At 33.1% G+C, this 12,086-nt stretch overlaps 1 protein-coding gene across 1 annotated transcript in view; it reads left to right on the top strand.

Annotated features, from left to right (window-relative positions):
* The window catches only part of LOC121376104 (vascular endothelial growth factor receptor kdr-like), a 69,872-nt gene extending 63,369 nt beyond the window's left edge, over positions 1–6,503 (top strand). Inside the window, exons 22-24 of the mRNA XM_041503898.1 lie at positions 404–503; positions 1,408–1,513; positions 2,411–6,503. Of these exons, the coding sequence (XP_041359832.1) occupies positions 404–503; positions 1,408–1,513; positions 2,411–3,055 (851 nt within the window). The 3' untranslated portion in view covers positions 3,056–6,503. The remainder of the gene's footprint in view (positions 1–403; positions 504–1,407; positions 1,514–2,410) is intronic.
* The last annotated feature ends 5,583 nt before the right edge of the window (positions 6,504–12,086 follow it).

Raw genomic sequence — 12,086 nt, 5'->3', positions numbered from 1 at the left:
TTTTTTCTTTCAAATTTATGAAAATTCTCTTCTTTCTTTTGAAGAAATTATTTGTTTTGTTAACTGTACAATGATTAGTTATATTTATATAATTATAAATTTTATACTGTTATATGACTTACTCTATTCTTATTGAATGACATCATTATAATTTGATAAACCTAAAAAAATTGACACCATTACTTTAAATGGGGTGCCATTATGTAAAACAAGTCATGGAAAGGATGTTAGAAATTGGTTTATGTGTATTTTTAACTAAATAAGTTGTGTTGTTTGTGAATTTATTGATATATAACAGTAACAAATTTGGTATAAAATTGCTTTGCTATGCTATGCGATTTTACACAAGTAGTGACTGTTAAATTTTCATTGAGAGTAAAGTTTTGTTATTGTCATGTTTAAGGTGGAAATCCTTACCCTGGAGTGGAGATAAATGAGAAGTTTATCGGATTGCTCAAGTCAGGCTATCGTATGGAGAAGCCGGAATATGCGACAGATGAAATGTAGGTTGGAGATAGATATTGTTTAGAATGCGTGAGACATTTGAAATTTTCCCTTACTGTCAAATTGTTTAGAATGCGTGAGACATTTGGAATTTTCTCTTACTGTCAACTGTTTTAAACAGTATGTGTTATTCTTTTTTTCACAGTTTGTATTATGCCATCTTTAACAAGATTTTATCACATTTATAAAGTCATTTTAAATCAAATTGTCTTTCAGTTTTAAAAATACATTTTGTTGTATGTATTTATTGTGTGTGTTGTGTGGGTTTTTGTGTGTGTGTGTTTCAGTATTATGTGTGTGTGACAGTGGTGTGTTAGTATGGTGTGTGTGTGTATGTGTTTTGCTTGTGTGTTGTGTCTGTGTCTGGTGTGTACATGTGTGTATGTGTTTGAATGTTAGAGTTACTCTCTAACATTCGGCCGGCCTCGGTGGCGTCGTGGTTAGCCATCGGTCTACAGGCTGGTAGGTACTGGGTTCGGATCCCAGTCGAGGCATGGGATTTTTAATCCAGATACCGACTCCAAACCCTGGGCGAGTGCTCCGCAAGGCTCAATGGGTAGGTGTAAACCACTTGCACCGACCAGTGATCCATAACTGGTTCAACAAAGGCCATGGTTTGTGCTATCCTGCCTGTGGGAAGTGCAAATAAAAGATCCCTTGCTGCCTGTCGTAAAAGAGTAGCCTATGTGGCGACAGCGGGTTTCCTCTCCAAATCTGTGTGGTCCTTAACCATATGTCTGACGCCATATAACCGTAAATAAAATGTGTTGAGTGTGTCGTTAAATAAAACATTTCTTTCTTTCTAACATTCAAACACATACACACATATGTACTAATTAATAAGTACTAATTAATGTGTTTTTACCTACAATGATGTCATGATTGTGTTTTGTTTGTGACCAGATTTAAACAGATCAGACAGTGTTGGGCAGCAGATCCAGAGGAACGGCCGACTTTCTCTGAGTTGGTGACCATCTTGGGTGACTTCCTGGAAGCAAACGTCAAACAGGTACATGTCCACCGTCAGCCATTATCATCAACATCCTGTCTGGATTTTAACTCTGCCATTTTTACTTCAGTCAAAGTTGAATACATTGAAGTAAACTCGTTGATATGTAAACATAAAAGTAAACTTTGGATTAAGGTTTCAGTGGTCAGGAGCATGTTACTTGGTTTTTCTCTGAGAAAAGCTACGTCTTTAATATTTTCTTCTTTTTTTTTCCTTCTTTTTTTGTGACTAATATATTGTATTACATAATATAATACTAAAAGTAAATTATTTGTAATATTTTAATATTTATTCTGATTGTTTTGTTTGAAGTATTTAATTTACTGAAGTGATTAAATACTTAAATAATTAAAATGTTTAAATGACTGATATCTTTATAAATAATTGACAAAATAATTAACATGTTTAATAATAAAAGTAGGTTAACTAACCAGCTTGTTAAAAGAATTAAACTGTGTAAATAATAAAAATGTGAAATGTTTAATAATTAAAAAATGTAAACAACTGAAGTGTCAAGATAATTTACTAAAGAACATACATGTTTAAATAACTGAAGTGTTTAGATAACTGATTAAAGAATGTGCATGTTTAAATAAAATGTGAAATGTTCAAATGATTATAATGTTTTAATAATAATAATAATAATAATAAATCTTTATTAAAAGAAGGTGACACATTTATTATAAATAGAGAATAGCTGGTCTCCCATATGGCCTTCTTACTGAAGTGTTTAGATAACTGTCTGAAGAATGTAATGTTTAAGTAACAAAATGTTAAATGTTTACATGATTCAAATAACTGAAGTGTTTAGGTAACTGACTAAAGAACATACATGTACCTGTCTAAAATACTAAAAATACTGAACCAACTGACACTGTGTGTTGCTATGTTTTCTAGTATTACCTTGACCTGAGTTCCCCATACATGAAGATGGAGGAGCAGTTGAAGATTGAAGACCAGTCCGAGCCATCTACGTCTGGGACACAGAACGACGGTTACCTCAAGATGTCGGGATCCCCGGACTACACCCCGATGTCCCCGACCCTTGCCGAGCCTGAGACCGTCAGTCTGTCAGACGGCAGCGAGCAGGGTGATGCGAACCACTACATAAACCAGCGCATGTGGCGCAAGGAGAAAGCCAACGACGTTGAGATGCAGCCGCTCTACAAGAAGTCGAGTACGGGGACCAAGAATTCGCCGGCTTCCCGGGCGGGGTCCACGACAAACCAGCTGCCAGCCGAGGACCGGGTGCGAGCCGAAGTTCACCAGCAGGACGATAACGACAGCGGCCATTCGAGCAGCTACGCCCCGGGTACCTCCCCCATGGAGAACAACGGCTACCTGGTGCCCAAGGCTGTGGACGTGTTGATGGGTGGTGGCGAGACTGATCCACTGTTCAGCGAGAAGGACAAGGGTAGTGACTCAGGGAATTGTGTGTCGGGAGCAGGGTTCCCGCCCGACTATCGGTACAGTGACTTGTCTCCCCCTGATTACAGGGCTGTCATGGAGGACGCGGCTCATCATGACTTGCCGCCAGTCTGATTGGTTGTCGGTATAATTTGCCATCAATTTTGATTTGGTCGCCATCATAATATATCGTCAGTTTGATTGGTTGTCATCGTAACATACCATCAATTTGATTGGCTGTCATAATACTTTGTCAGCAGTTTGATTGGTTGTCAGCATAACTTACAATCAATTTTGATTGGTTGCCATCATAACATACCATCAGTTTGATTGGCTGTCATAATATTTTGTCACTAGTTTGATTGGTTGTTAGCATAACTTACCATCAATTTTGATTGGTTGCCATCATAAATATACCGTCAGTTTGATTGGCTGTCATCGTAACATACATTGGCTGTCATAATGAATTTAAAACCAGTTTGATTGGTTGTCATCCTGACTTATCATCAGTTTGATTGGTTGTCATCATGACATATTGCCAATTCGATTGGCTATTCATCCTAACCTGGTGCCAGTTCGAGTGGTTGTCGTAGTAACCTACATCCAGTTATAAACTTGTCATTTTAACTCATTGACAGTTTCAAACTCATATCACTGATCGTTATTTTCATAATTGTAAGTCTTACGGCAAAAGATATGAAACCATCCAAAACATATATCTAGTATTGATGATTTTTATACTTAATGTGAAGCCTTGGTTTCCAAATATACTTGATGAACATTTGTTAAAACCTTCACGTTAAGATGCTACTGATGTATCAGGGTCATCCCAAGATTCTTATTTGTATTCATCAAAATATTCACCAATCTTCAATTTCTTTTGTAATTTACAGTATATATTCACCAAATACTGTTTGACATTTCAGCCACTAATATTGGCCAACGACAGTGCGAGCCATGTGTATAACCATGTCATTTGTCATCAAGATAGAGTATTTTTACATAGACACAAACTAATATTGTCACAACTTACGCAGATTGCTGCAGCAGACTTCTTATATGAAGCAAGACATTTTTAATGTCGGTTGTTACCCAACATGTTTTACTTTCATCCATCTACTCAAGGACTCAGAGAGCAAGCATAATTTTATTATTTTTTGCATCTTTGTGATGTATATTGAGATGCATTTACTGTCAAACTTGTATCACATGATTGACCTACTTAAATTCACACAGTGTAATATTCTTAATATTAAATTTTCAAATAAATGAATATACATATTCATATACATATAGAAAGCACAGACTGTTGGAGGAGGGGGTAATTTTGTTTTACCAATTTGTACATTTTACTCTGGATTCTCTATGTACATCTAAATTCTTTAGAAGCCATGTAATTTCAAACTGTATAAATTTGTACTTTTTTTATGTTATGCTGAATGAATTTAAATTATAATTATAGTACCATAAATAATATATATATAACATACCATAACAGACAAGCAATTATAGTTAATGCAATAATAATTTAATGTGAAATTGTTGAGTAACAGTTTGATAGAATCTTATTTTTACAATGTTGAGAATATTTGAAATATTTAAGTGTTTAGAGTAGATAATGTACTACCTGTGATAGACCATTTTCCATTTTATTTTGGCTGAAATCTCTATTCTATTTTATTTTGGCTGAAATCTCTATTCTATTTTATTTTGGCTGAAATCTCTATTCTATTTTATTTTGGCTGAAATCTCTATTCTAGATCACATAAAAATACACTGCTAGTCATATTAAAACACTGAAAGACGGAAGTTTTTAAAAACTTTTGTGTAATATAACAAGTCATTTAACAACATCCATTATGAAAAAGAAAACCACAAGTAAGTAATTGAATTTATTATGTTTGTGATTTACATTAGCTAATGATGTTTAAAGACAGAGCTTTATTGTTACATGGTGCAAACATTTCATTAAATGTTGTATGTTTTAATTAATACCAGAGCAGATTTTATTACCACGTACTTGTATTTTTAATCTGGAGTTGACTGGATTTTATTATATGTTTTAAGTTTTACCAACTTGGGATTTTACTCATTTATGTATACTGTACCATAATATTTTTTTATGAACAAATGTAAAAGTGGATTTCTTTAAAGGTTTTACTTAAGCAGGACCGTATGCATGAGGGGTGTACCCACCAAAATTACCAAAGGTCTGCATCTTTTCTATCAAATTGGTTTATTTTTTATTTTTTGTGTGTTTTTTTTTGCCATTGTTGGTCCCATCATGAGGAATTCGCACCCCCACCCCATCCCCCATTAAAAATCCTGTGTAGGGCCTGTCAAGTAAAGTTAATTTCAGGAAATGATTAATATTTTCTGATTTTATAGAGGATAATAACGGAGTTAAAATTATTATAAAATTTAAGTACAGAGTGAAATAAGTTTCACTTGTCAGAAGCTTTGGCAAGTGACAAATAAAAATTATTTCATGAGGGACATAATTTTAATAATAACTGGTATTCATGTTGGTTTTTCTAGTTTAATACCTCAGCTATTTTTGTTTTCTCTAAAAGCCTTTTATTTTCGATATCTATACATGTACATGTATATAGAAATGATGTACTTTTACCACTTTACAAACTGTTCTGATCAATATTGCAATAACATTGTATTTGATTCACATTTGCAGATAATTTTCAAAAAATAAAAGTTCTATTTATTCTGTAAAAGAAATCTATAATGAATTGTATTAAAATAACATTTTAAACTACATGTATGTGACATCGTTTGTGTGTTCACCCAGTCGTGATGACATCGTATTTAGTACAAACAAGATCATTGGTTTGTAAGAGTCAAATCGTCCAGTAATATTGTACATTACACCAATGCATGATAATTTCTTAGTGAGAAATGTTTTATTTTTATTTGCCCGGTTATGAGTGCCCTCTGGGGTAAGAAATTCATGTATTTTGTACTGAAAGAACTTGGTGCTGTGTTTGGGGTGCTTCTTTTAAGTTGTTATACAATGTTACACTGTTATACATGTACAATGTTAAGTATTTTCTGGTGCCTGTTGATGTATAAATTATACACAAGCATTGCCTGGACATATAATGATTATTAAAGTAGTACAAGTGTCTTATGATTAATGTATATGCGTCATGTAGAAACCTGATCATCTAATTAATAGTGTATCACTGAATCAGTTGGTATTTATACCAGAATTCTGTTATATAAGCGTAGTTACAGTTTGACTTTTGATTCTTTATCTCTCAGTGCTCACCCGAGATGTGATGATCCACAGGATCGATTACCTTCAATGGACTCGTGGGTTTTTCCCCCCATCCCAGCCAGTACACCATGATTGGTACATTAAAGTCTGGTATGTACTGTCCTGTCTATGGGAAAGTGCATATAAAAGATCCCTTGCTGTTTTATCAATAGAAGTAGTCTGGTGGCAACGTGTTCTCTCTCTCTCTCTGTCTCTCTCTCTGTCAATGTGCTCTAATGGTGTTGTTAAACAAAACAAACTTTAACTCCGTCTGTCTGTGTGTGTGTGTCTCTCCCTCTCTGTCTGTCTGTCTGTCTGTCTGTCTGTCTCTCTGTCTCTCTCTCTCTCTCTCTCTCTCTCTCTCTCCTCTCCTCTCCTCTCCTCTCCTCTCCTCTCTCTCTCTCTCTCTCTCTCTCTCTCTCTCTCTCTCTCTCTCTCTCTCTCTCTCTCTCTCTCTCTCTCTCTCTCTCTCTCTCTCTCTCTCTCTCTCTCTCTCTCTCTCTCTCTCTCTCTCTCTCTCTCTCTCTCTCTCTCTCTTTCTCAGCCAACTGTTGAAATAACCATATATTATTATTAGACATAGTTTAAACATAGTTTCCTCCTTTTCCTTAAAGTCTGTATCAGTTCTGTGTCACTTGTTGCCACAACCAGTAACCTGGATATATGTTTTATCTTTTTCAAGCACCCAGTTCTAGTTTTCTGCAAGTTCATGCCAACCATTTAATCAAGCCTTTCAGTGGTCGATTTCAACAAGTTTGTCATCACATTCACAACTGAATAATTATAGAGCCGATTTGGACCAACTCCCCTTGAAACTACATGTCATAATTAATTTTACATCAAGATTGATATACACAAGACATTATATTAATTAATAGTGCATGTCCATTTCACAGTTATATCCTACCATGCCTTGACCAAGTTTTATTTAAGTTGGGGTTGTTTGTTGTTGTTTTTTGGGGGGTGGGGGGTATTTGTTTGGGGTTTTTTGTGGGAAATTTTAAACATTGATTTACTACTTCACCTGTTAGAACTTTGGTTATTGCTGTGAATTCATGTGTTATGGAAAGTCTAAACTCTACACTTTGTAGCAATTTGTGGCTGAAAAAGCCATTTCAATTTGTTTAATCTTTCTCATTGATAAACATAACAAAAGAAAAGTATGTATTTAGTTTGCTAAGGATAAAATATCTATGCAAAATTATATTACTAAATTTATTTTAACACAGTGCTGTTGCCCACGAATGATGCAAATTATACATGTTTTTTAATACCAAGCACATTATGTTTTTGACTATTCCATTATTACTACATGAATACACATATGGTTTCAGACTATGATATTGGAACGATGGAATTTAGAAATATGGTTTAATAAAGACTTCAGGGCATAATATTTCACAGAAAGCTAATTATGCAACTGCATACAAACCACCAATTATATTTTAAAAACATATAACTGGCTGCTTCTAGGTAATGACTCGGTTGTGTCACATCCATAACATCCAATGAAAAACCCACATAATCAAAGTCGATTGTTCAGTGGCGTATAAGATGGCACAAAACTGATTTCTCTGTGACACATTACTTTAAGCACTAGGCCCATAAATAGATTTTAGTTCGAAAAGACATTTAAATTTATTTTAAATCTGTTTTTTGTTTTTTCTAGGATATGTAAGAAATAGAATACTAAATTTGTGATCATTAGATATCATTTATCTTACAACTCATTGTTTAAAAACTCACTTTCACTTCATAAATATGTTTTGAAACAAAAAAATAAGATAAATGGTATCTAATGGCCACCCATGTAGTATTCTCTATATAATTCACGAAATGGAATAATCAGTTATATAGGTAAAAAAAAAAATCCAGTTACCTATAATCCCTGTATTTCTAAAACTGTTTGGTCATCAACTAAAACTGTTTGCTAGTTTTCTTGGTCCAGAATTTTAGCTGCCATTCAGACACATGTTTATATTTGTTTTGTTGAGTACTTGTTATTGATAATATAAAATAATTGTTTCTCGATATGTTATGTAAATAGAAATATGTTCACCATGTTTATATACAGACAAACTGCCTTCAGAGGCCACCTGTCTTGAACAACCATCTTCATATTCTCTCGGATCAGTAGTACAGTTTTACCTGCATTAAGCAACCACCTGTCTTAGCTGATCACACTATTAGGTGATTTCGTAAAGCCATTATATCACAGATACAAGTGCCATATTTCACTATTTTTATATTTATTTATAATAAATAACTACAAATTAATTGGTCCCATGCATATCCTTGCATAAATAACTCAGGAATATCCAAATAATAATGTGCCTGTACACCATATGAAATAGAATCATGTTCATTTCAACTAGATTTCTGTGTTATCACATCATAACAAATATTAGGAAATTGGCAAATCGACAAAATCCGACAAGTTGACTGGATAGGGTTGTCAGAGACAGATGATTTGCACAAATTTGCAAAATTTATTGGCAACATCCATTTGGCATAATGTTTCAGAGTGTTCACCTCAACTGAACACACCGAATTCCATCCATATCCGATAAAAGTATAGTTTATCTACTAGTCATTTAGTTATTGTAAAAAAATGTATGGGAATATAGCCATTATGCTTGAAATAGCCACCTGTCTTATGATACAATTTGGGGAGCAATTAATCACTTCCCTCAATGTTTATCATGGCAAGTTCTGCTGATACCCTGCTGGGTGATTGCTTAACGTAGGTTTAGCTGGTCTATAAACATGCATAGTACATTTTATTCTTAATTAATTACTGTATTTTTTTAATAGAATACTTTGTGGCTCAGAAAGAAGCATTTTTACCACAGAATACACATTTTGTTTGAGATTCATCACTTATCGGGTTACTTGGTATATTACAACAGTGTTGCTGGGTTTAAGAAGTTTAAATATGAATGTATTTTTGTGCTGTATGAAATTCACAAATGGAGGACAAGTTAACAAAAAACATATTCGCTTACTCCATTACTGTTAGTGTCCATTTATGTTTGTGAAAAGAGTGAGCCTGTTTTGTGAATATGTATGGTAGTTAGTTACAGGATGCCAAATTATAATACATTTTGTGACTCCATTTCCCCTCGAGTTAATTGCTTATTTCCTGGTGTGGTGACTACCATTTCCTTGTTTAGTGACTTCTTAGTGCGCTGTGGGATCATAGTGTTAGTACAGTGACAGACAAACTATACACTTAACGTTTTATAGGAACTTGAGTAGAGATATACCGGTACAAGCTAGCTGAGTTAGTGTTATGTGATTGTTATTGTTATTGTTATTCGACTCCATGTCATAACTTGACTGTGCTTTAAGAAAAACTGAATCTTAACCATTTTGCCTTACATTTTAATAAAAAAAATTATAGTTCACTTGATCATGTATAATTAAGCAGAACCCTGAACTATTCAAGAGTGGGGTTTGTTTTTTGTTTGTTTTTTTTAAATTTATTATCAGATCATTTAAATGATTACATGTACAGTATATTGTAGATATTCTGTGATACTGTTATTCATTGTAGTTATTGTCATACATGCACATTCATTAAAAATGTTGCTCATTTTGATATTGTTTCACCATTTGTTTGGTTTTAGTGGATACATAAAATACATTTTTCAGAATTGAAATGTTTCATATGCACATCAGTCCCTCCAACATCACCAAAGAAAATACATCTATATGTCCATTTGCATCATATTTTAACAACTTTTTTTTCCCTTTTTTTTTCTAAATTGGTGAAATAGTTAATTATATAAGCATGAAAAAACTAAGAAAATCCAGACTTTAAAAAAAAGAAAAAAAAGCTTATTAAGCAAAAGGACATCATTTAACAAATTAGTTGATTATTCATGAGAAGGCAGATATCTTCAATGATTAACCATATTGTCATTTAAAATTATATATTACTTGTAGAAAAAAAAAACATTCCGTAATAAGCCATTTGGACAGTAGCATTTAAAATTATTTATTCTGCAACTACTTTCTACTGACAGATTATGACTGATTAAAGCAAAGTCATAAACGTATACTAGCAGATTATGACTTTTGACGTCACTCATATGACGTCACACACATAGCTACATTACAAAATTGTTCATTTGACCTTTAGGTCATCGTACAATGTGGCAGAAATAACAGAAATAATAGCTTTTCTCCTTAATTTTTATGGTCTGCAGGATAAAAATAATAACAAATTAATGACGTCGGATATCTGCTTTATCCTATCCAGGCCGAATGAGAAATTCTGCTCAGTAGAGCCTCACAGAATTTCACATTTATACGTTCACAGGATAAAGCAGATATCCCATGTCATTAACTAGTTATTCTCTATATATTTGGAATATCTCGGTCCCAGGTAGACCACTCTAACAAGGTTACAGATCGAGTCTTGTAGGACATGCTTGGACCCGCATTAGATTTAGACCTGTCAAAGTCATTAGGTGTTCATTCTAGTCACATAATACAAATGTACATGTAACAGCAAAGGGTATTTATTTAGATGATACCATCCAAGTAGATAATAGTATTTTGTATTTATTGTTTTATAGAAAGCAGTATTTACTGTAATGTGCTCATGTGTGGTACTGAGGTCAGGTCATAGGGCTTTACATGCACATTCAGAGCAAGCTGTTGTAGTGCCTGCGTGTGGTACTGATTTATACTCTGTTTTATACTTTAGGTTCACTTCTTACACCTATGTTTACCTTAGAACATTTTTAAAGATTATGTTCAAATATTTAGGTTAAATTCTAAAAGTTCCTTGTTCATAAAGTCATAATTACAAATCAAACATTTTCTCTTGTGGTCACAATTCAATCATGATGATTTTAAATTTACACATTGACAGTGATTGACACCTAGGAATCATTCATGAACATAATATAATTTTGGCTACCAGTAGATATTACATATTTCAGTAATGCGCAACTAATTAAGTTTCAGCCACTATTTCAATTATTGTGTTATTATTTTTCAGGTTTATTACCAAACTGTTGTGGTTTTTTTGTGTTTTTTTAAAAGATACTAAAGTATAACATACGGAACATTAAATTTTAAATCATTCTATATTTCATTGTTATTTAGAAACTAGTGCTAAAAATACTCAATTCAGATAGTTAAATATTATAAAGAAGTAGGTTGAATTGAAGTCGGCGACACATGAAAATATTTGTTAGTTACTCAGTGAGTTAGGACAATTTCAAGGGTCCATAGTCCATATAGTGGGCCTCATTGTTATTAGCAGCATTTTTTGCCACATTTTACCAATACCAAAGTATTTTGTTTTGTAGCTGTAGAAAATGTACTTAGTTCTTAGAAAACGTTTTCCTATCCATTAGTATGATTGTCCTGTCTGTAGATTTGTGCTGTGTAGGTGTTAATATTTTACATACTGTTTGAAGATAGATGTTCCCAAATATTAATTTAAATAGCAGTGTTTGTTTATAAAAATTTTTAGTATTTTTTTTTTAACCAGTAACCTTTAGAAACTGAAGTCAAACTGCATGCAGTTTGTACAATGGTATACAGTTGTATTATTTAGACTGGAGTTTAAAAAAAAATTCATAAGCAGTTTTGTAAACTACTATAAAAAATTTGAATTTTTTTTTTTTATTGAACTTTACAATTTACACTGTAAGTGTCCTTCTGTAAATTTGCAATATGTCATAATATATACAAAATGTTAATAAACTATTTAACAGCATTTAAGTTTTTGTTGTTCTTACTAGCTTTATAAATATGAGAAACAAAACCTGTTCACTTGCCTCCTATGAGACATGGGTCCAGTTATTCAAAGCATAGTTCAGTTAGTGTAATGTTATTCTTTTAATTATTTTTGCACAAATACAAAATAAACTTTGG

Source organism: Gigantopelta aegis, chromosome 6 (genome assembly GCF_016097555.1).
Source record: "Gigantopelta aegis isolate Gae_Host chromosome 6, Gae_host_genome, whole genome shotgun sequence".
NCBI classification, from domain to species: domain Eukaryota; kingdom Metazoa; phylum Mollusca; class Gastropoda; order Neomphalida; family Peltospiridae; genus Gigantopelta; species Gigantopelta aegis.
Note: the sequence above shows the minus strand (reverse complement) of the source record. Positions and strands in the feature narration are given on the sequence as shown.